Source organism: Telopea speciosissima, chromosome 3 (assembly GCF_018873765.1).
Source record: "Telopea speciosissima isolate NSW1024214 ecotype Mountain lineage chromosome 3, Tspe_v1, whole genome shotgun sequence".
NCBI classification, from domain to species: Eukaryota; Viridiplantae; Streptophyta; class Magnoliopsida; order Proteales; family Proteaceae; genus Telopea; species Telopea speciosissima.
The window spans coordinates 371,873-397,099 of NC_057918.1; the positions used below are offsets into that span (position 1 = coordinate 371,873).

Sequence of the window (25,227 nt, forward strand, 5' to 3'; positions counted from 1 at the left end):
AAGAAATGATAAACTACAAGAGGTGTTCAAATAATTATTTATAAAATTAGGGAGAATAAATAATTAGGCCATAGTACAGGGGTGTCCAAGTAGTTCTCCCTTTTTTATTTATGGGTTTTTTACAATTACCACCCCAAAATCTTTACTATCTACTATTACCCCCTAAAAACTTTCAAACAACTGTTACCCCCCTCTGATGAATACTAATCACTAATTGACCCCCACCGTTACATTTTCGTAACGGTGGGGGTTAGTCGTGACAATGTGCCGTTGTCACGAATTTTCTAGGACCAAAATACCCTTTTGGGGGTGATAATTGAAAGAAAAAAAAAAACCCCATCACCGTCCTTCTCCTCCTCCTCCTTGTTCTTCTTCTTCCTCCTTTGCAACCCCAAAATGTGGCTGCCATCAAACCAAAAGCAAAAACCTTGGATGGAATGAAACCACGCCGTGAAGTCTCTTCTTTCTCTCTCTCTCTCTGGTGAGGGGGATATGAGTAAAATAAATCTCCTTCCCTTCAGCTGGGTTCTTCCAAAGCAAGCTTAAGAGTCTGATTTTGCAGTGATTCCTTGTATATTCTCTGGTGGAATTCATCCCAGTTTTCCCTTATTGGTTATTGTGTTGCCTGAAACACTCATTAATAATCTGAGAGACATCACAATTAAGAAATAGTAGCAAAATTTAATCACCCACCACGTTAATGGATCCAGCTATTATTAGCATGAAGAGGAGAAAAGAGAGAGGAGCAGAATCCCATAATATATGCTAGCTCGCTTATCTCTGTCCCTTTCAATGTCTTTCGATGCATCCATTAATGGAGACCTGAAAGCATTATCCACTACCCAACAGCATTTTAGAATAAGTTCCCTTTCATGTCTCATCTTCCCCCCTTAATTATTTCACACCATATCGCCATTACAGGAATATCTGTTGCTCCAAAAGTCCAAATCCATCGATCATCCATTTTTTACTTTGAATGACAAAAGCTTCCTTCACCCTTCCTTCACTCCCCGAATCCCAGAATCTTTCATCGAATAATCTTATCTTTCTAATTATGTATTTTTCTAACTTTTAAATTTAAAAGTGAAAGATTAAATGGCGCACATTGGTGGGGTATCTGATTCAAATTGAATAGATTATTATCCTTCCTAAAAATGGGGGAATAATTCATGAAAAAGTAAAATTGAAATCAAAAGGCAAAAATTGATAATAAACAAACAAAATACGAAAATCCTTTCCTTCTCTTTTACGATATTAACACTGTACAAGTGTACATCCATCCATGGCGTCACGAAGAAATCATAAAGTAAAGAAAGGGATATAGGGGGAAATAAATAAAAGGAGGGTTTGCTCATTGGTGGGAGGATTTTAAATGTTCTTTTTCTCAAGCAGCAATCAGAACAGTGGTAATTTAGGATTTTTATGTTCATAACAAGTTTAGGGTTTACGATTCAAAATTTTTTCAGGAGAAGCTTGCGGGATCAGATGTTTACTGATGATCCTTTTATAGGTGGAGAGACTTCGCGGTGTGGTTTCATTCCATCCAAGGTTTTTGATTTTGGTTTGATGGCAGCCACATTTTGGGGTTGCAGAGGAGGAAGAAGAAGAAGAAGAAGAAGGAGAAGAAGGAGAAGGAGGAGGAGGAGGAGGAGGACTGTGATGGGATTTTTTTTTTTTTGGTTTTTACAATTACCACCCAAAAGGGGCATTTTGGTCTTAGAAAATTCGTGACAACGACACACTATTACGACTAACCCTCACCGTTACGGAAATGTAACAATGGGGGTCAGTTAGTGATTAGTATTCATCAGAGGGGGATAACAGTTGTTTGAAAGTTTTTGGGGGGAGGATAATAGTAGATAGTAAAGATTTTGGGGTGATAATTGTAAAAAACCCTTTATTTATTTATGATAGTAACTTGTTGGACTTGTTTTACTAATTTAACTTTGTTTACCCAAAACAAAAAGGATTCTATTGTTTAACAAAGACCAATATTGTTGGGAAAATTACCTGATTAGTTACTGTTTGGTTTGTGTTTACAAAACTATCCATTTACTATTTGAGTTTACAAAATTAACAAACATTGTTACACCCTCAATAATGCATTTTTTGACAGTTTTACCCCTCCACATCCCCTTCTTGAGTTCTTGATCACCGTGTCCATTGTGATCCTCCAGCCCCACCATCCCAGATCATCTTTGCCGCCCACCGCTGACCTGAACCCTCGCAACAACCTCCACCAGCAACCTCTCCATAGCATTGTTCCTCCATCGGCAAACCCTCCAACACCCTCGCAATTCACTCCCATTATCTTCCTTGTCTGAACCTTCCTCCGACCTCCGAGACACGGTGATCGGAAAGGAATTTACTCTCCTCGATGACTCTTACTTCGGGGACGGTGTTGTGGGCCTTACCAGGAAGACAAAGGAGGACCGACCAAAACCTCACATAGCTCCCCAGAAAAATAATGGCTGGAGATTCACTATCTTTCGAAGCCGACGATACCTCAGCATCGCGTTCGCTTTTTCTGCTTTGACGTTGCCCACATCGAATAAATCCATTGATAGTGAAACCGAAAGATCAAAGTGGTTTCTAGTCTTGTAATTTAAAGAGAACAAATGTGAGAACCCGAAAAATCCTGGGACTGTAGTCAAGTCAAGGCATTGATTATCTGAGATTTGATGGTTATTTTTCTCCACTAGATGTCTTCAACCTCCAAAAGCGTTTCTCGCAACTAATATTTGATTGAGCTAAGTGAGCTTCTACACGACAAACGCAAACTTTTGAGCTTCTTCTTTAGTTTGTTTCCGCACTGATTACAGGGAAATTTTAGTTAAACCTGTACAAACAATGGGTGTTTCTGTTTTCCATCTATGCAATTATTTGTCTTATAGCACTTCAATGTGGTAGCATTTGAGAGAGATAGAGAGAGAGTTCCAAGGGGTTGGGCGGGTTTGCAAAAGAAGAAGATAAGGGGTGGGTTGGGTTGCAGCAGGGCCGAGGTAGGGATGGGTTTGGTGGTAGTAGCTAGGGATGGGTGGGAGCGTGTCGGCGCATGGTCATTGTGGGAGAGGGTAGCAGGAAGAAGGTGGTTCAGAGCGGGTGGTCTCATCGAAAAAGATTAAGTGGCGAGGTGGGGTAAAATTGTCAAAAAAAAAAATAATATTTAGTGAGAGTGCAACACTATTTTGGGTAGTTTTGCAAATGGAAAATTACATGAGAAATTTCATTTACAAAGCTGTCCACCTTATGTTTGAGTTAACAAAAATAGATAAAAACAAGTTAAGGTTTACAAAATTAGACAAAATAATGTCTCTCCCTCCCACACTTAACAAAGGGAAAAAAAAGAGATTTTTTTGGAGGAAACTGCCGGGGAAGGAAGGAAAGTCACTATTTTGTCTAGTTTTGTAAAACTAAACTTGTTTTTGTTTATTTTTGTTAACTTAAACATAGGAGGGACAGTTTTGTATTTGCAAACTTAAACCCAAAACAATGTATTTTTGTTAACTAAAATAATAAGGTAATTTTCCCAAAAAGGCACCTGTATGCTTCAAATGGCAATCCGGCCCTTCATTTCCGGTCGAAGGGCCTGTCCTGTTTTATCGACTCAAGAGTCAAGAGTCCCAACTCTCAAGACCGAATTGGGATCAAAGAAAGGTTTGGCGGAGCGGAGAGGATCCGTTACCCGGCCGATGAGACCGTGCTTCTCGCGGAAACGATGATGCCGTGGACAACGGCGCCCAGAAACACTCCTACCTTTCCTGCCATCGACGAGTTTCACAATTTGCGACAGCAACAACAAACTCAGCAGAAAGAGGAAGCTGTTCTTTCCGTTTCCGATCAAAGGACTCTCTATCTGGTCATTTTTATGTGTTTTTGTGTGTTTGTATCCGCCCCAAATTTGCTTTGCAGCGTCTGATAAAATTTATTTCAGGTCAACATCTTCATAGTGGATACAACTCGTTTTCTCAACCATTTTTATGCCCTGTGTGAGGAAAAGTTCGTCGACGTACACAGGTATGGGTTGCAACTCGCTAGGTGACACTCCACATCTCTGTCCTCGGCAAGGACACCGGCCGGTCCGGCCCCTCTATCGGTTCTGAAAAGTTAACACAAAAACCATTTTTTTAATTTGAAGTTTTTCCGCTGTCAATGCCCTTCCGTTAGTACTTGTTGAAGGTATGTTTTCTCCTTCCGCAACAATGCATCTTTGATAAACCTCTCTAACTGGGTAACAGTCTAGCGCCCCACTGTTGCTTGGAGACCAAGGTTAAAAAGACGGAATCGGATCCGATATTCCTATATAGATTAGATTGGGATCAGTCCCAAGAACCCTAGATACAGGCATCAGATAAAGAAAAAAACAGCGATTCTAGGGTTTTTAGGCGTGAATCAGCCGGTATCAAATCCGTTTAGAATTGGGATCTGTCATGGCAGATTCCGATCTGAATTGGCCGATTCATTGATCCGATTCCGAATCTTGAAACCATGTTGGGACTGTGGACTCTCTCATGTTGCAAGTGTGACCATCAAATCAACACGGTTTAAAATGTTATCAGATATTTTGATGTGTCTATGAAATCCAAAATAAAGTGTTTATTTTAATTAATTTGTATTTACTATTATATGGGCGCGATTGTGTCTAGAGGTATGTCCTTAGAATGTTCACGACTAGGGACAGAGTTACGTTCTTTGTTTGCATGGTTGCCGCATTGTGTGTTTTTTGTGAATGAAGATTCTAGACATAGATGTGGGTACACTTTAGTGTGTGAATAAGATTTGATCATTCGAGAGCCCGACATGGTCTATTGTCGAATGGTTAGTATGAATGGGTTATTATGATAGTTGTGTGGTCCCCAGATCTGAGAGGTCTTTATTGTTGCAGACCGACACAGTGTACTTTAGTGTACATAAGGTTGATGCGGGGATGCTTACATACGACTGGCTATACATCAATATGCTAGGTCTACTGTGTCTACCTGTGGATGAAAGTGACGCTTAATAAGGAATCCACTTCCCGTGCAGGGAGAATATCTTGAGAGAGAATCCTAAACTTGATTGGACAGAAATTTTGAGTTCGGTGGTTTGTATAGTGTTTCCAAAAGAACTTATAAAATTATTATTATTTTTTATTAATTAATATATTTTATAAACGATTTATCGCAGTGCTTTGTTATCCAATCAGTGATCATCATAGTTCGAGAACTCGCGAGATCTCGCCGAGTTTCTCGGTTTTTGGAAAAGCCGAGACGAGACTGCTTACGAGTCTCAAAAGTGCAATATCTCGGATCTCGGTTGGATCTCGGTTTTGACCCATTATCTTAACCCACCTACCACTTAAATACCTTACCTAATTGGACAAAACTCGACATATCTCGACACCGAGATCTCGCGGTGATCTCGCTGAGATCTCGGATCTTGGGTCCAGATCTCGGGTTGACCCAAAGTTGAGGCTTCGAGTTGAAAAAAAAAAAAGCACAAATTCGGCGAGATCTCGACTCGTCTTGGTTTTTCCAAGAGTTGAGTTGGTACCGAGACCCGAGTTTTAGTACCTTGGTGATCATGATACTTTATACTAGTTATTCAATGGACTAGGGTGGTGACATTAATTTAATTCCATGCCCCGAGGTCTATTGTGAGATATTGTAAAGTGGAGGTACTTACACGTAATGTATTACATCAATTATGATTTTTGTGGTTATTACTATTGGGCAACTGACTCGATATTTGGGTTTTTGTTGCCATTGTTGGCAACATTAGCAGCATTTGGCAGTGGCTCAGGGTGGCAAACAGTGTTTTGATGCATTTGGAAAGGTTAGTCCGTGACCAGGCAGGGCTAAGGTTTTATATGTTAATGTATGTCAGTTGGCAAGGCGATGTGACAATGATATGATAGTGGTACAGGTAATGTACCTGAGATGGTAGCCATGGTATCAATGTGCAAGCGAGCATGGTATTCTGATGCATATGTGATTCATGTTGCCATGCATGGATATGGTCATATAGATGGCATGATGTGATGGCCATGTGTATGATGTGGATGTAATGGTCAAGGTATGGAGGATGCATGTGAGATGATGATGTAACATGAGATGTATAGTGCATGCATGATGAAATGGTTTGCATGTGACAAGTATCATTACGTAGTGTGCATGGACATGAGATGATGACATGGCATGTGGTTCACACTTAGGAAGACTTGCACGGTGTGATATGGCAAGAATGGTTGAGGTGGATAGATGGCAAGGGTCACACAGCTAGGTGGCAAGGCATTGGCCAGCAGCAGAGGCCACAACCATGCACACACTGGTAGCAAGGTAGCAATAGCCACCCAGCCACGTGCATAGACCAAGAGGTCCATGGCCTTGGCAGCGTGGAGAGGGCACACGCCATGAGCGCCAGCGTCAGTCACAGCCAGCCGCATGCTGAGGGCATGCACACAAACCACGCGTGCAGGGAATGAATCTCTATGGTACACATGAGGGAAGGGTTGCATGCCTTGTGGTTTTAAAAAAATTATCCAAACGTTGAGGTGAGGCTAAAGTGTTCGACGGATTGTCCATGAAGAATCTCCAATTGGGTTTATCTCGGTAAGATTGATGACCTCAGGGAGTTGAACATAAGGAATAATGCATCTAGAATGTTTCGGTTCATTAGCTGACAGCTTTATGGCGTGCAAGGTACTTGTTCTATGGAAACTAAAAGTCCTGCGGTGCAGCTTGTTATTAGTTAGGAGCATAGAAGTTCATATGCCGCAACACACCAAATCCCAAGTCAGTTTTCTCAGCTAATACGCACATGCAGAATTGAGACTTTAATGATTCCTTTTAGGGCAATCCGGGCTGTTGTTTACTGTTCTAATCCAGTGGCCATAAACCACGCTTCCCGGTAGACCTGTATGGTCCTCACATAGGTACTACGTAGGAGCATGGTACACATCAGGTTGATATCTTTTTATTGGCCGAAAGAGCTCCTAAAATTACAGCCTCCATCCATGAATATGTTTGATCAAATGGTCTCAGTTTTGACCGCATTTTAGAGGGAAATCCAACGGTTGATATCTCAGCTGATCAACTGTGGGCATTGGGCAACCCTAAGCATTATATAAAAGGATAGATCTGCCCCCCCTTGGTTTAATACCTATCTATTTCTAAAAGTTCAGAATTCGAGGGAGAACATCACTCTTAACAGTTTTGAAGCTCTGAAATCTGGTTTTCATGGTTTTTTTTGCCTAATTGGGTCATTGGTGTTACATGCTTTGGTATATGGAATTTACTGGAGTTGATATTTTAGCACCGAAGCATCGCCGACCACCAAGGTTACCCAGGGAGAGGTAGCCTCATTATTTCAAGTCTCTTTTATTTGTTGCAGGTAGTTGATTGATGTATGCTTGCCAAGTGTTTGTACAATTGGGGAGAATATTAAAGAGATTAAGAGATTGTATTTGTACATGGTTGGATGAAATTTGGATTCGGTGTCATGTTTTGTAAAGTATTTGCAAAAGGGTTTAAAAGATATTAATGAATATTAATATTTATTTTATAAATAAATGTTTTGAAAAGGTTTTAAGATCTAATCAATGTTTCAGATCCTCTTTACATGGAATTACGACTTACTATAGTGGTGATAGTAATTATTTCCATGCCCTAAGGTCTGTTATGTCATATTGTGAAGTGGAGAGACTGGATTGTAATTAGCTATTACTGTGGGAGATATAGGAGTTGTACTTAATTTAGGTGTAGTTATTGATAAATATCTTTAATTGAGAATTAAAGATATTATCCAAAAGCATCTTTGGTAGTTATCCCAATGGGATCATACCTCTTCCTAATTTGATTTTTTAGTAGTATTATCCATAATTATAATGGGAGAGAATAGAAGTTTAATCCAATTAAGAAGCCCAATTTGGGTTTCCAATAAATAAAAAGGTAGGGGGAGGGCTGGTCTCCGTTTAGTCTAGCCCCTCTCCCTCTTCCAATTTCCCTTTCCTATCTCTCTCTCTCTCTCTCTCTCTCTCTCTCTATTCTACTACTTCCTTGCCTGCTGTTTAGGATTTTCTCTCCATTGACTGCTGTTCTTCTCTCTCAGTAGTGTGTTAGGGTTATGAACCCTACGAGTGAGGAAGAAAGTTGTTTTCTTCGAAGAACATGCAAGAGTTGCTACGAGGTTGCTGAATTCCCTGCATTGCTAGATTTTGGAATGGTTAAGTTCCCTAGGAGGTTCTGCGATTGTGGTTCTTAAGGTAACTGTTCTCCCTCTTCTATGGTATTTAAAAAAGTTTTGAATATCTTATACCTACATGAGGCTTGATGCGTAGTTTTAATGATATTACAAAAGTTGAATTTATTTTTCCTCTGCGTTCCCAATCAACTCTTTCATCTCAGTGAGTCTAAAGACTCTAAACCAAGTTATTGATCCAGTCATCCAGCTTCCAGCCTCCTTATCTTCAAGCAGAAGTATTTCGTTCCGTAGGACTTGTTTTCCTCCTCATCATTAGATGAAGAGCCAAAGGAGTCAATATATTAATAAATAAATATCGGATCTATCAAAATAGGCAGGGGAATTTGTTGGAAATATTCATGTCTTAAATACCATAGGATCACCAATTAGTTTGGTGATGATTGGCATCTCATAAATCCTTTACCTGTACACAGACATGGCATCTTCTTGTCTTATTACCTTTTCCATGAGATATGTTAAACTCTTGTCTACCATCCTTGCACCCTCATCTTAGATGCTCTTGGCTAACAGTTTCTCAGTCATCTTCCAGCCAGATGTTAAGTGCCACTTCCGCAGCTTGGACTTTGGAGATAGTGTTTGTCTTCTCTGACTTTTGGAAAACAGTAAACTCTTGTCTACCGGCCTTACACCCTAATCTCAGATGCTCTTGGCGAACAGTTTCTCAACCATCTTCCACGCTGATGTTAACTGCCAGTCTGCCACTTGCGCAGCTTGGACTTTGGTAGATTGTGTTTGCCTTCTCTGACGTTTGAAAAGCAGTTTCTTATGGAAAAGTTAGAATTGAATCCAGGAACGGATGGTTTGATCCACCCAATGAACGATGGTACGGTAGAAGTCGCCAGACTGGCTTTCTCTGGACATCATTCCCTTCTGAGGATGGATGAACGGATGGATCAACCAACAAATTTGCAGATAGATCATCGGGTGAGACCGGCGATCTAACCATGTCAGGCAGTGGTCAAGCCCTTCCCCTCATTTCTGTCTCACTCGACATACCAAGCGGAAATTCGAGTTGAGTATCAAATGTGGGCACCTCGACTGAAGTGGGTAGGGAATAACAACTGGTATTGAATCACAAAATGGATGGGGAGTTATAAATTTGATCAAATTTTAGTTTGAGAGATAGTGAGGATGGTCGTAGATCAGGAAAACGAAACGAAGAAAGCAAGCAAGTCCTTCTTCGCTGAAGGATTTGCTTGGTTCTTTGATGGTTAGGGGTTTGTAAAGAATTTTATAGCTTGCTATGAGCATTGAACCCGAGCCTTCCGGAGGTATTCCCTCAAAACAAAAACTACTTCCCAAAAAGCTGAGACGATTCTACTTGGTAGTTTTGAATTTTAATGCAAATTATGCAACAGCTTACATGGTCTTCCATACATTTGCCCACTGCAAATTATGCAACAGCTTACATGGTGTCCCATACATTTGCCCTGTTTGACATTGTTGCACTTGCCTATACCTAGCTGCCAGGATTTTCCCCCCAATGCAACTGCTTTCATCTTTTTGACTGAATTTGCTTGATGGTTTAATCTGTTTTCTTTGATGATTTATTTAGGAGAATACTGAGGCTAGATTCCTCCCTTACACTGCTGGAGGAACAGTTGAGGAGTAGTTATAGAGTTGAAGAAACTGAAGGACATTGTGTTAGGTAAGAACTTGGTGGACCTTTATGAACCTGTGTCTAATCATTTTTTCCTCAATAGTTCCTGTGAGGCTGCAACCTAGTATGTCAATCTGGCCTGCCTTTTGAATTATTCCATTTCACATGGTGCTTTCTCTTTTGTTTGCTTCTAACTGTAATCAATAATATGTCATGTCTTTTACATGAATCTATTACCTTTCAGAAATTTTTTTGGGGTTGTGTTGAACATGAGTGGAAATTCACTCTATTTTTCTTATATCTCTATGTTTTTGCTAGTTTTTAATATTATGTGTTGTATTAGATGAATCCATTTCCTTCCATGTAGTTTTGTTGGGCATGTTTAATTTTTTTTACAAAATTTAATTACTTTTTTAAATCTTTATTTTTTCTTGTCATTAAATGGCTGCAGCACTTTAGATTTAGTTTTCCCCTCTTTAATCTTGTCCACGTGTATGTTAAAGGTAATTTAGTGTGAAGTTCTATGGCAAAATTATGACTATTCTGACTTCTCCCTGTGAGCTCTCTTCAACTGGAGTTTGGAATCGAACAAATAATCAAATTGCATTTCTTTCTTTGATGACTTTTCAAAGGCATTGGTTAAGACATGGGATGATATGAAGAAACGTCTGTAAATCGCACAGGGGAATACCTCACTGATGGATACACTAGCTAGCTCTGAACAATTGAGTGCCAATATACGGTAGCGTAATTCATCTGATAACCTACTAGTGAGTAGGATCTTTATCGCCTCCAGTTCCCTGCCCGGCCTAGTTCCCCAGTGCCTCTAACAAGGGGGGGTGTAATGACCACCCTACCCCTGCCCGGGTGGAGTCCACCTTCCTTATTAGAGGCACTGGGGAATTGGGACGGGCAGGGAACTGGAGGAGATAATTTTCCGAGTAATGACTAGTCTGCTTGCTTGTGCTCTCTTTGGTATAGTTTAAATTTATGTTTATCTAACACGTAAACATAAATAGAGGCATTTGATATGATTTATGATCTCTATTTTTCATTAATATAAATCAATACACCAATAAATTCATAAAGAGGTGAGGAAGTGTTTATTACTTATTGGCATAAAATAGTTACAGTTGTTTATATGTTAGATGTCTAATGAACATGTGCTAAATTGGTTATTAAGGGTAAAATGGTAAAAACATTTTTTTAAAAATTTTTATAACAAAAGCCTTCCTTTTGCATCTCCCTACCCCTTGCAACCCCAAATCATAGTTTGAGAACTTGCTCATTTTGTTGGGAGGCCGAGTCGAGTTGGTATACGAGTTCTCAAATTACATTTTCTCGGTCGAGATCTCGGGTTGACCTAGATCTCGACCCATCTACTTCTTTAAAAGTCATCTAACTCGACAAAACTCGATATTTCTTGATCGAGTTCTGTCCAAAAGCTATTTTCTTCTCCATTTGAAGGCTGTGATTCATTTTACCTCTAGATTTCAAGTTGTAACTTGCGTGAGCGTCAATCGTGGCATTCATCTCACCCTCATCATGATTATAATTATGGCCAGGAAAGTACCGGTTCCGAATATAGTGGCTATGGTCAATTTGGGCAGCCAACACTTGAGTTCGACAATCAAAGCACTGGGTCAGGTTTTGGGCCCATATTCCCAGTCCCAAACCAGCCACACCCCTACATGCCTCAATATGACAGTAGCAGTGGATCTCACGCCTTATGGCAACCATCTCACGCAGTCACGCCTCATGGTAACAGCTATACCCTAGGATAGGGGACTTGACATATGTTGATGACAACTCTTATATGCTTGCTGTGGAGCACTATATGGAACAGTGCAGCAACACTATGTCATGGGAAGACTATGTGGCACTATTGGGGATTGAATACTTGATTCAAACTCAGTTTATGTGATGATAGTTGTAACTTGTAACATTGTTAAACAGTTTGATGTATCACTTTAATATTTCTAATGCTTATTTAAGTTGTTTAGCTATTAATTGAATGTTTTGCTTGCTTTCTATTACTAAATTATTTGTAGAGTAGGGTATTTTAGTACGTCGTCACCTACCAACTTAAGGTCTGAAGTAAAACTCTTATTTGGACTTTGGTTTTGCAAAGTCTGATAATGTCATTGTGTTTAAATGGCCTAAAATAGGCTGAATACCAAGTTTCAAACCCAAACTAGGTTTAAAACCCACCGAGTTGAGGTTTCGAGTTGAAAAAAAAAATGCACCAACTCGTTTCCCAGGGTTGAGTTGGGGTCGAGTTCCGAGTTTTAGTACCTTGCCCCAAATAAGATTATATTATGTATTATATAATCTATATTATATGTTATGTAATATATAATTTATGTTCTTTAAGTATTTCTAACTTCGAATTTTCTGGATTTCTATCCAGATAAGAATTTTTTAAAACTAGTCTAATTTTATAGGATGTCTCTTAAAAGTGAAAGTGGAATTAATCCTTTGTTTTTTCGTTTCCATTCACTCAGATCTCTTCTGTTTCATCTATTTTGTCCGGATCCTCCTTTTCTTCCGAACAAAGGGAAGGGTAAGGGTCTTCTTTTGTGGATCCCTCTTGTTCCTGTTTTGTCTCCTTCGTTTTGGAAGGTCTTTGTATTTATACATTCATTTCTTCCTCACTTTGCGCTCTTTCTTCCGTTTCTTTCTTTCTTAGTAATATTATATATATAAAACAAAACCCTTCCTTTTTATATTATGTATTATGTATATAATATATTATTATATTCTATGAAATTTTCTTATATAATATAATATATTATCATATCCTATAATATATAATATAATATAATATAATATAATATAATATAATATATATAATGTAATTGGTTTCTCAGATATGTAATAGAAAGTTTTCAATTTATTAGTCCCTGATTCAATCTTCCCTTACGAAGGAACAAACATCCATAAGTTCTTCTTTGTGTTTGTGAGGATAATGCCAAAATATCAAGTTAGCACATTCGTCTTTATGTTGATCGTTATAGGCCTCTTGAATTTTCTCTTGTCCTATTTTATTTGTGTGTAACGCGAATTTACTACTATTTTTATTTTATTTATAATATTAGTATTTATTATTGATAGGAATTCTCTTGTTAAGACCCTAAAAACCTCAGATTTATACTAGAACCACGGTGATTCAATAAAGCCCCCAAGCTACGCCCAAAGGTTCTCTGAGTAAGAACCATTTGATCATCACTTATTCAACGAATAGATGTAATGAATGAAAATCCAGAAAAACATTTGTGCTTCGGTCAAAATAAGCATAAGCAAGATTTTGGAAGAAAAAAATCCTTCAATTTTAAATTTATAACTCGTTGAAAATTGAAAATTTTTTGGAGTTTGGTCGCGAGGTTTGAATAGTAGGTAAGAATCATAGTTCAAATATTTCTTGATCTATTCCATATATTCCGTGTTCTAGATACTCAAATTAATATCTGACGAGGTAGAATCATCTTTCTTGACAGACCCATTCTCTATACTATTAATAGGATTAATTATAACAAGTCACACACTCATATTCTGGAAATACAAAAGCAAAGGAATTCCGCGATCAAACTACCAGAGGCCTAAAAATCCGAGTCCTAAGTGATTCTTTTTGGATTGAAAGGCTAAGATTTCATGGTTCTTATGGACCTAACTCATTGAAATTCCATCTACTAAAACGGAAGAATTATAAATCTCCAAAATAATACATAGGAATATCGCAAAATAGAGCCATTGCGACACCCATCAAAGGGGTAGTTCCCCACCTAGGAGCTACTTTACCATATTCTGAATTCAATGGTTAACTCCCCTAGACCTGTTTGCTTTGGAATATATATATTATATAATATTAGTTGTCATGGCGTGTAGCCGACCCAAGGCGTTTGAGAGGGGCAAAAGTCAAAGCGACACCAATTAAGTGGCCAAGGGTGCCTGGACGCCTAGGCAACACCTTGACAACTATGTATATAATATAAAAGCAAGGATTTTGTTATTTGTAATATTATATTATATGGCATACCTAACCTTTTTTCCATTATATAATCTATTATGTCTAATAGTAACCAAATGATTATTGTTTATAGCCCATAACCTATTATCATAATTAATTACTCATAAATAGGTCATAAATTTAAATATAGACTATACCAAAGAGAGCCTTAGCCAAAAGAGGGGTGAGAGAGTTAGGTCCTGTTTTACAACAATTCGGAAGTGATTCTGCTGATTTATTGTTCTGTAGGAACACTTTAAAAGTGGAATTGCATTTGGCAATTCTGGGTTGATTTTGTGTTCCCATGGAACGAACCGGTCCACAAATTGCTTTGAGAACAATAATGCAGAATCAAAAAATTTGTTGATTTTGTGTTTTGGGAACAAATCTGAGCCTAGCATTCAAGCCTGACATTCCCTCTGCATCTCTCACACCCAATCCCTCCCCCACCCCCACCCGCACCCCCACCCGCCCTCTGCAATCCCTTATTTCCGCTCTATGCAAGCATGCTAAAAAGGGGGAGTGAATGAATGAAAAAAGACAGAACGTCGAAAACTCTGCAGATTGGTGGTTGGTCTTTCTTCACTTATTCTTAAAGGGCATACCAATGCACGAGGCTCTCGCCACTGCAGGGTCTGGGGAGGGTCATAATGTACGCAGTTTTACCCTGCTTTTGTAGAGAGGTTGTTTTCAGACTTGAACCCTTGACCACTTGGTTACAATGGAGCAACCTTTACCGTTATTCTGGGGATTGATTATTTATATAGTATTTAGGGGTTCCATTATTTGCAGAAGAAGATTTGGAATTAGCTATCATCAACAACGACGATATTTTCTTGCGAGATCCTCAACCAACTTTTACTCCCTATTTTCCCTCCCACCTACCCCCATGCTGCTGGGCCCCACTTCGGTCGGCTGTGTCGACTCCACCACTTTGCCACGTGGACCCTCTCTTCTTGGGCCTCACACTCAACCACCTATTCCTTGTTTGTCCACGTGTACAATAATGTCCTCCCCATCCCCATCTTATTGGGAACCCCCCCACCAATGGCCTCCCATCAATCCATTGTACAATCCATCTCCCCTTCTAACCGGAGAAGCCACTGGAAGCCCATATCCATGCTTCATCTGTCCGTTTACCTCAGCCCATCATCCCCCACTTAGATTATGACTAGGGTTTATTTCCTGTTTTAAGTATGATTACTGAGTAAATAAATAGAGCTTGGCGAACCACAATAAATTCATTCAATCTATCGTGGCTCTTCTGACTGATTATTAGTTTACATACTGTCACACCAACAATTCCACCACAAGATGCAAAATAGCAGCAAACATGCAATTTCAGTCCTGTTCTGTATCTTTTTGTTAAATAGAGCTTCGCAAACCCCTTCTATCCCTTAATGGACATTGAAGGATCTATACTATCCCTCTCTTTCCTTTTGTTGAAATAGACATTAGCAACCTTCAGTTTCATTGCTGTTCTATTCACCGATCTAGCGGCCTTCGGATGCTCTCTCAAACTTGGCCTAAAACTGACCTATAATCCCGTCTTGCCAGATGGGATCTGGCGGCCTTCGTTGTTGATCTGGACTCACCGGTTGGGGCAAATCCGGATCTGGTTGTCTTATACAGCCCGACCTCTGCTCATTCAAACTGACATAACTTCTTCCTTTGAACTCGAAACGATACGGTTCCAATTGCTTTGGAAAATAGACTTAGTCAAAGGGCTACATTTCATAAGAAGACACATTTGACCCAAATGGAGTGTAGGGTTCTCAAAATTGGATTTAACCTAACTGATTTACATCTACAACTGTATTCAGCTACTGTAATATGTCTGAAGATTACACCATAACTTTCTCGTCTTAACTTTGTTTGACCTGATTCTTTTTCCACAATACAAGTAACTCAATTATCAACATATTTCTTGTTTTAGGCCTCCCCAAACGCTGACTCAAAGGTCCCTTAAAAATCACGTGAAGTCAACAATTCACCTAAAACAATATGATTTCTACTCTTTTATCTTCGCTATGGGACACCCGTAGGGTCCACACTCAATGTAAGGTCATTCTAACTTTACTAAATACTTGTAAATAGTGAAAACAATCACATTTACCTTTATGTTCAAAATTCTTCTATTGGGCTAACTCGCACTGAATTCCGTTCAAAAAGAACCCGCTTACACCTGATAACAATAAAACTTAATATTATATACTTTTCTTGGGACGGGGTATTACAAACAAACTGCCTGGAAAACAATCCTAAAACAGGGTACCACATGGAGTATATGTGAGCAGTAAAATCATAGGATCAGCAAGGCTGATCTGCTTCAAAATAAGTGTTGAATAATGTACACCAGAATACCGTGGGGGTATTCTGGTAATTTTGGGTTTTATATTTTGTGTTTTTATGTATTGTCGACTCTCTTAGTAGAGTCGGCTATAGTAGGGACAATTCTGTCCATCAGCTTGTAATTCCTTTTTTTATGAATACAAGGGCTTGCTTGATCAATGAGATCAGTCAAGCATTCCATAATTTTCTGTTTTGTGAACATGGCATCAGAGCCAACTTCTCTGATTTAGGTTTTCAAAACCCTCTCCCCCTTCCATCGTTTTTTCCTCCACCCTCTTCCACTCGATCTTCTCTTTCTCCTTTTTTTTCCCTTGGTTCTCTTCATCCACTAGGGTAGCACTATTGAGGTGATTATATGATCTAGATGCTGCCCTCAATCCAACCTCTTCAATAGATGGTTTAATCACAAAGTCAGTTTGATAGCTGCTGGCCTGTTCTGCGATTTTTTTTGGAGTTCTCCCCTTCTTGAAGATCAAGCTCTTTTTTGTCCTTGAGGCTGATTTTCACTATTGGAGATCCATCTTAGCAGTATTTGACAGCAATTATCACTGCTGTTTCACATCAATTAAAGACAATACCCATTATCGATCTCATCTCAGGGTTTTTTAAAACCCTGACTCTTATCAATTTTGGGTTTTTTATTTTTTGCCTTGGCTGATATTTGAAGATCACTTTCACACTGCTTCAAGGAACACTCGACCTTGCTGGTGTGCCTTTCTCTTGAAGTTTTTGAAGATTTCCAGTATTTCTCATCCTTGGATTGACTTCTGCCCATATCGATCAGGGTTTTCTGGTTCTGGTTCTTGTCTGGCTGCATCGACAACTTGATATTTGGTTGCTCTCACATCGGTATGGATGAGTCTGACATTACATCTGCTACTTCTGGTTTTGAAGGCCAAAACAAGCCTGAATATCTTCCTTATGCTTCAGCCATTAAGCTTAATGGGACAAATTATCTGATGTGGTCCCGTTCTACTTACTTAACTATTGCTGGCCGTGGCATTACTGGGCATATTCTTGGCACTTCTACTGCACCATCTGAACCTGATCCTCTTCAGGACCGATGGCTTTCTAATGATGCCATGGTAATGTCCTCTTTATTGCATTCTATGCACTCAGATTTGTCCGGAGGTTATTTTCTACTGGACACTGCACATCAGATTTGGGCTGCAGCGAAGGAGACATACGGACAGATTGGGAATGATGCTCAGGTGTATGAAATAAGAAAGAAAGTCCATGACACTACTCAAAAAGAGCTCTCTGTTTCTCAGTACTATGCTATCCTGAAAAGCTTGTGGCAGCAATTGGATTATTACTCTGCTTTTCAGCCTACCACTCCTATGGATATTGCTGCTTATAAGAAACATGTGGACAAAATTCGAGTTTATGACTTCCTGGCAGGTCTGAACATTGAGTATGATCCTATTCTTGTGCAAGTTCTTAGTAGGGTTTCCTTCCCTACACTGGAGCAGTCCTATGCCTTGGTCCTCATAGAGGAAACTCATTGTGCTGCTATGCTTCATTATTCTCCTGTTGATAGGTCTGCTTACTAGCTGGTTCCAGCCTTGTTCCTACTACTGAGGCTTCTCCTATTGCTACTACTTCCACCAAGGAACCTGTTAAGTGTGAACACTACAAATAAACCTTATCACACTACATGGGAAGCCTGTTGACTTTGAAGCCAAACATGGTCGTGGTAAAACTAAAAACAAGGTTAATCACATTGAAAGTGTAGCTATATCCCCCATTGCTGAAAATGGTCTCTCCCATGAAGAATTACAGTCTTTCAGGCGTATGTTATAGACTTCCGCTGCCTCTACTGCATATCTTCCGGCCAGTTATTCTACTCCATCAGGTTCCCACTTTGCCCATTTAGGTATTTTATTTGCTGGTCATTGTGCATCGGTTGTCTCCACTCCATGGATCATTGACTCCGGTGCCACTGATCACATGACAGGTTCTTTTAGCCTTTTTCATAAATATTCCCCTACTTCTGGCAAGGATAAAGTAAAAGCGGCTGATGGCTCCCTCTCATCGGTTTCAGGAAAAGGATCCATTATCCATTAGCTGCTCTCCTTCTCTTACCTTGTCTTATTTTTTACATATTCCCAATTAAACTACTAATTTTCTTTCTAATAGTAGTCTTATTAAAGATTTGAATTGCAAAGTGACTTTGTTTTCCAGCTCATTGTGTTTTTTAGGAACTGGACTCGGGGAAGACGATTGGATCGGGTAAAGTGCATGGTGGATTGTACTTGCTTGATGCTGGACATCTTCCTCCAAGAGCATTACCTTCTCAACTATGTCAGCCTTCCTCTTTTTCCTCTGAGTTACACCATTGGCATTCTAGATTAGGACACTCCCCTTAGGAACTTTATTTTTATTTTCAGCATTGGTTAACAATTGTAATAAGGAAGAATTTTATGTGAGGCTTGTGTCTTGGCCAAACAGACACGTTCAAATTATCTTATTTCTAATAAAAGATGTTCTTCCCTATTTTACTTGGTTCATACTGATGTGTGGGGTCCTAGTCACAAAGTTTCTATTTCTGGTTATCAGTGGTTTGTCACCTTTATAGACTGTTGTTTTAGAAACACTTGGGTCTACCTGATGCACAATAAAAATGAAGTTTTTTCCTGCTTTCAGCATTTTCATAAGATGGTTCAGACCCAATTTAATGCCTCTCAAAATCTTGAGAAGTGACAATGGGACAGAGTATATGGAAGGTCAGTTCCAAAAATACCTCTGCACATGGGATTTTACATCAGACCAGCTGTGTTGATACTCCAGCCCAAAATGGTGTGGCTGAGAGGAAAAACCGCCATCTCTTGGAGGTGGCTAGAGCACTTATGTTTGCTCGAAATGTTCCATCCTTTTATTGGGGGGATGCTGTCCTCAGCCTATTTAGTTAATAGGCTGCTTACTCGGGTTCTTGGCTCCAAGTCCCCAGTTGAGCTGTTACATGGCTCGTCTCTCTTTATTGTTTCTCCTCAAGTGTTTGGCTGTGGTTGTTATGCTAGGGATACTATCCCCTGGCAAACTTGAGCCCCGTGGTCTCCGCTGTATTTTCTTAGGTTACTCTGCAACCCAAAAGGGGTACAAGTTCTATTATCCTCCTGCCCGACGTACTCTGGTAAGTATGGATGTTGTCTTTCATGAGAGTCCCTCCTATTATTCTTCCCCACCTCTTCAGGGGGGAGAGCTCTAGTGAAGATGTGTTGACCATAGACCCCCCCTTTGGTATGTGCATGATGTGTCTGCTCTTGTTCTTATTCCTGTTTCTCCCTCTTCTTCAGGGGGAGATGTTCCTATACAGGGGGAGATCACTGAAATTTCTGCTCAGGGGCAGATTACTCCAGTCCAGAAAACCATTGGTGAATTTCAGCGGAGGATTGATGAATCTAATTTGAAGGTCTATACAAAGAGCAGAACCAGACATAAGCAACTTCAATCCACTACAACACAAGTACCCATCCAGTTGCCAATCCTGGATCTAGAACCTACTTCTCCACCTGGTAATACTTCTTCTCTTGACCTACCTATTGCTGTTCGCAAAGGTGTTAGAGCTTGTACTCGACACCCTATATCTCATGTTGTTTCTTATGATTCACTTTCTCCATCTTTTCATGCTTTTGTTTATTCTCTTTCTTCTGTTCGTATTTCTCAAAATTGAAAGGAAGCTTTATCAGATGGAAAGTGGAAAGCAACAATGATGGAAGAAATGGAAGCCTTGAAGAAAAACGACACATGAGAGCTTGTGGTTTTTTCGCCAAGGAAAAGGCCTGTTGGATGCAAATGGGTGTTTGTAGTGAAATAGAAGGTGGATGGCACTGTGGATAGATATAAGGCACGACTCATGGCAAAAGGGTTTACTCAGACATATGGGATTGATTACCAGGAGACTTTTGCCCCCTGTTGCAAAGTTGAATAGTGTTTGAGTTTTGCTATCTTGTGCAGTCAATCTTGGATGGGACTTACAATAGTTGGATGTGAAGAATGCTTTTCTCAATAGAGAACTTGATGAGGAGGTATATATGGATATTCCACCAGGGTTCTCTTATGACAAAAACCAAGGCAGAATGTGTAGATTAAAGCGTGTACTTTATGGGCTGAAGCAGTCACCTTGAGCATGGTTTGGCCGGTTTCACAAGGCCATTATAAGCCGAGTAATGCTGATCACACTTTTTTATAAAGAGGGTTGGTGAAAAAAATCATTGTTCTTATAGTTTATGTTGATGATATTGTGGTCATTGGCAATGATGGTTATGAGATCAGCCGTTTGAAGACCTCTCTTTGACAGGTTTTTTAGATCTAGGATCTAGGAAAGCTACGGTATTTTCTTGGAGTTGAAGTTGCTAGATCTTCTAAGGGCATCATTCTCTCCTATAGGAAGTATGTCCTTAATTTATTAATAAAAACTGGTTTGTTAGGATGTCACTCTTCAGATACTCTTATGGATGCTAATGTTCGTCTTAAAGAAACGGAGGGTGAACCTGTTGATAAAGGCCGGTACCAAAGGCTAGTGGGGAATTTGATTTAACTCTCACATACACGTCTAGACATTGCTATTGCTGTGAGTACTGTAAGTCAATTCATGTATGATTCCTACTCTTCCCATATGGAGGCTGTTTTTCGTATCCTTCACTACTTAAATTCAGCTCCACGGAAAGGCATTCTCCTGTCTCCTCATGATCACCTACGGATAGAGGCATACACTGATGCTGATTGGGCTGGTTCTCCGGACCGCAAGTCTATTTTTGGGTATTTTTCTTTTGTAGGTGGCAATCTTATCACTTGGCTAGCAATAAGCAGAATGTGGTGGCTCGTTCTAGTGCTAAAACAGAATTTCGTGCTATGGCACAAGGCATTTGTGAGTTGCTCTGGCTGAAGGGTTTGTCACAAAACCTTGGTGTCCCTATCTGTCTCCCTATGGTGTTGTACTCATGGTTTAAAGTATCGATCGATACGATATGATACAGACCAATACGTATCGGTATCGGTCGCCGATACGTCTCTTTTTTTTAAAAAAAATGAACTGTCTCGAATTGTATCGACCAATACGAGCCGATACGATACGATACGACCGATACGTATCGATACCATCAATATGTCCAGTAAGGGGTTCTATGGGTGGTTTAATATGTATTGATATGTATCGATACGTATCGGCCGATACGACTCGATACATACCGATACATTACCGATACAATCGATACATTCCATAAAAAAGCCGTTTTCACTCACAGACTCGATACAACTCCTAATCTAATGAAAAAATGAAGGAAAACTCTCAACCAAGAGTCTAAAATCTTGCATTTAATCTTGGTTTTTCACACTTCTAAACTAAAAAACGAATTAAGGAGTGCTACAACATCATCCTTTGCATCATCTAATACTTTTCATGGCTATAGATGATGATAACATGTAAGAAACCTCATCTTTTATAACAATTTCAATTTAATGCAATTGTTTGGTTATACATTATTCACCATTTTAGGTTTTATGCATGACACTTGTTATATATTGCTTATTTATATTGTTTTTTGTTCCAAAAGTGTATTTCCATGTGTATTTTGATTATTTCTATGCGTATCTGTATTGTTTGATATGTATCTCCGAAACGATACGATACGATACAATACGATACGATGCGATACGTTACGTTACGTTACGTCTCTTACAATCACCCGACCGATACGATACCTGATACTGATACTTTAAACCTTGGTTTTACTATGACAACAAGGTTGCAATCAGCCTTGCACATAATCCGGTACAGCATGATCGTACCAAACTATTGTTCGTTCGGGTGCTGAAGTTGAATATCGGGCAATGACACATACAACAGCTGAGTTGATGTGGGCAAAATCATTGATCCAAGAGTTGGGATTTCCTATCACTCAACCTATGAAGATGTTTTGTGATAATCAAGCCGATATCTATATTACAAGTAATTCAGTGTTTCATGGGAGGACTAAGCATATTGAGGTTGATTGTCACTTTGTTCGGGATGCTGTTATGAAGAAGTTGATTTCTACTCCATTTGTAGTCCCAATTTACAAAAATAAAGATGTTATCCATAGTTGCAATAACTATAGAAGCATAAAGCTAATGAGTCACACTATGAAACTTTGGGAGAAGGTTATTGAAGCCCGTTTGAGAAGAGAGACTCATATCTCGGTGAACTAGTTTGGCTTCATGCCAGGTAGATCTACAGCAGAAGCTATCTAATTATTGAGGAGGCTCCTGGAAAGGTATAGAGATAGCATTAAGGATCTCCATATGGTCTTCATTGACCTGGAAAAGCCTATGACCTAGTCCCTAGAGATTTAATCCAACATACTCTGGTGAAGAGAGGAGTGTCGAGTAAATATGTGCAGGTAATTAAAGATATGTATGAGAGCGTGGTGACTAGTGTAAGATCTGTGGGAGGTCAGGGCAAGGAATTCCCAATTATGATTGGGTTACATCAGGGATCCGCCTTAAGCCCTTATTTATTTGCACTTATCATGGACGAACTAACCAAGAGCATTTAAGACGAGGTCTCGTGGTACATGCTCTTCGTCGATGATATCGTTCTGGTGTATGAGGCAAAATAAGGAATTAACGCTAAGTTAGAGCTATGAAGATCAACTTTGGAAACAAGAGGCCTAAAAATTAGTAGAATGACTATGGAGTATATGACGTGTAATTTTAGTCACACTATGATGGATACTGCTATGATGTGAATTAAGGAAAGAGAGATACCGCAAAGTGACTATTTTAGATATCTGGGGTCTGTCATAATTAAAGAAGGTGACATAGAGGATGATGTTTCACAAAGAATTAAAGTGGGATGGATGAAGTGGAGAGGTGTGTCCGGAGTGTTGTGTGACCGATGTATTCCTTTAAAGCTTAAAGGAAAGTTCTATAGGACTGTTGTTCGACCGATCGTGATGTATGGGGCAGAATGTTGGGCTGTTAAGAAGTGTCGTATTGCTAAGCTTTGTGTAGCAGAGATGAGGATGTTAAGATGGATGTGTGGAAAAACAAGGAAGGATAAAGTACGAAATGAACATATTAGATTGGACTTGGGAGTAGCCCCGATCAATTACAAACTACGAGAGAGTTGTTTAATGTGGTATGGTTATATTCAACCGAGGCCTAGGGAAGCCCCAATAAGGAGGAGTGATATGATTTTGATTGAAGGAGCTAAAAGAGCTAGGGGCATACCTAAAATTACCATAGGATAAGTGGTGAGGAAGGACATGCATAGGCTAAGGCTTGTTCCAAGTATGACCTCGGATAGAGCCTATTGGAGGGCAAAGATCCATGTCGCCATAGTTTAAAATCTCGCTATGATGGCCAAAATATCCGAAATTTACCGAAATATCGCTGAAATATGGTATTTTTCTGTCATATTTTGGCACTCCATCTCGGTGGGTTTTTGGCCATATCAAGGCCTAATACTTCATGTACACCTTTAATTAAGCTAAATAAACACTTTTAAACCTTCATATTGCAAAAAAAAATGAACTCAAAGTGGTGTTTTGGGTTTGCACCCTTGATTGATAGTATAAGGTCGCCGACCCTGATGTATAAATAGTTAAATACACATTGATTAGGTACTAAAAGACATATAAGAAATTTAAACAAAGTAATGAAACAAAAATTACTTATAAGTCATAAGTCATAACTCATAAACTCCATAATAGTCAATAGGTCAATATTCAATAGTCAATACTCATTACTCAATAGTCAATACATAAAGTCACAAGTTCACTCACAAGAGTGCAAGACTCACATGAAATATCACGAATTATCGCCGAAATATCACGAAATATCATCGAAATATGAACTTTTTCCATTTCGCTTGCCATTTCGTCTCGGTACTGTCGAGATTTCTGAAATATCCCGATATATCGGCGATATTTCGCGAAATCTTGAACCATGCATGTCGCAGACCTCATTTAGCTGAGATTTTCCTGACGGGCTGGGCTATGCCTCTTTCCTCTTACTCTCTTTCATCTTTCATCATTCATTTTTCTATTTATTTCCCATCTTTCATTTGTAGGAACAATAACATCAGATTCAGCAACTGCAGGCATCAAACTCTTGAATATTGATGTCTGGCAGTAATGAACTTCATAATCAGTAGTATATCGATCAAGGAAGCCCTAGTTTAATTCCAATCTATAATAAACTAGGGCACATTGAGGTAGTTAGGCAGCAGAGGGGCGGCACCCAGGAATTGAGAGAACCTTTTGATCAGATTGTCAAAAAAGGGATTGAAAGAAACTTGATTACTAGTATTCTTTCTTTGACATCATCCCAATGATACCTCCTGAGTCACAACTGCTTGAATAAGACCTGAATCATGGCTGGTCTTCTCAAACTCCTTCTGCGGGGCAGGTAGTAACTTACTCTCACTACCTGTCCCCTTTTGATTTGTACACATAGTCTGGCGTTTGTGCATTTCTGAGTAGGTTAAGAGGGTTAAGAATAATCTGCTGTCCCTTGTTTTGGAACATACATTGGTTCTTCCTTCCTTGGATGGTCACATCATTATCATATAACCAGGGTCTTCCCAACAACACATTTGTCATCTTCATTGGGATGATGTTGTACCATACCTCTTCTGAATAGTGATTAAGTTGCAAAGGAACATAGCATGTCGTATTTACCTCTAACTTGTTACCATTCAGCAGAGAGACTTTGTAAGGGAGTGGATGCTTTTCAAACTTCAAAATTGCCTTCTTCACAAAGCCTTTAGAAACCACATTAACAAATCTGCCACTATCAACAATAACCTGGGCAATGCGTTCTCTAGCTCGCATACGAGTATAGAAGATGTAACTACGTCGCCAATCTTCACCTTTAGTTTCAGCCATCAATATTCGAGCAACAACATGAACATCTCAGGTATCTTCATAATCATCACCCAAGTCTTCATAGTAACTAGTCTCGTCATCATAATCATCTGAGGGATAAGCAGATAAACCTTGTTCATCATTATCAACAGGGGTTTCATCTTCTTTTTCAGCCACAT

At 39.4% G+C, this 25,227-nt stretch overlaps 1 protein-coding gene across 2 annotated transcripts in view; it reads left to right on the forward strand.

Moving 5' to 3' along the window:
- The first annotated feature begins 3,681 nt into the window (after positions 1 to 3,681).
- Positions 3,682 to 25,227, forward strand: part of LOC122653931 (WASH complex subunit 3-like) — a 32,999-nt gene continuing 11,453 nt past the window's right edge. Inside the window, exons 1-3 of one of the 2 annotated variants that reach the window (XM_043847895.1) lie at positions 3,682 to 3,859; positions 3,932 to 4,017; positions 9,797 to 9,889. In XM_043847895.1, the coding sequence (XP_043703830.1) occupies positions 3,719 to 3,859; positions 3,932 to 4,017; positions 9,797 to 9,889 (320 nt within the window). In that variant the 5' untranslated portion in view covers positions 3,682 to 3,718. The remainder of the gene's footprint in view (positions 3,860 to 3,931; positions 4,018 to 9,796; positions 9,890 to 25,227) is intronic. The other variant, XM_043847896.1, reaches the window with a different exon arrangement.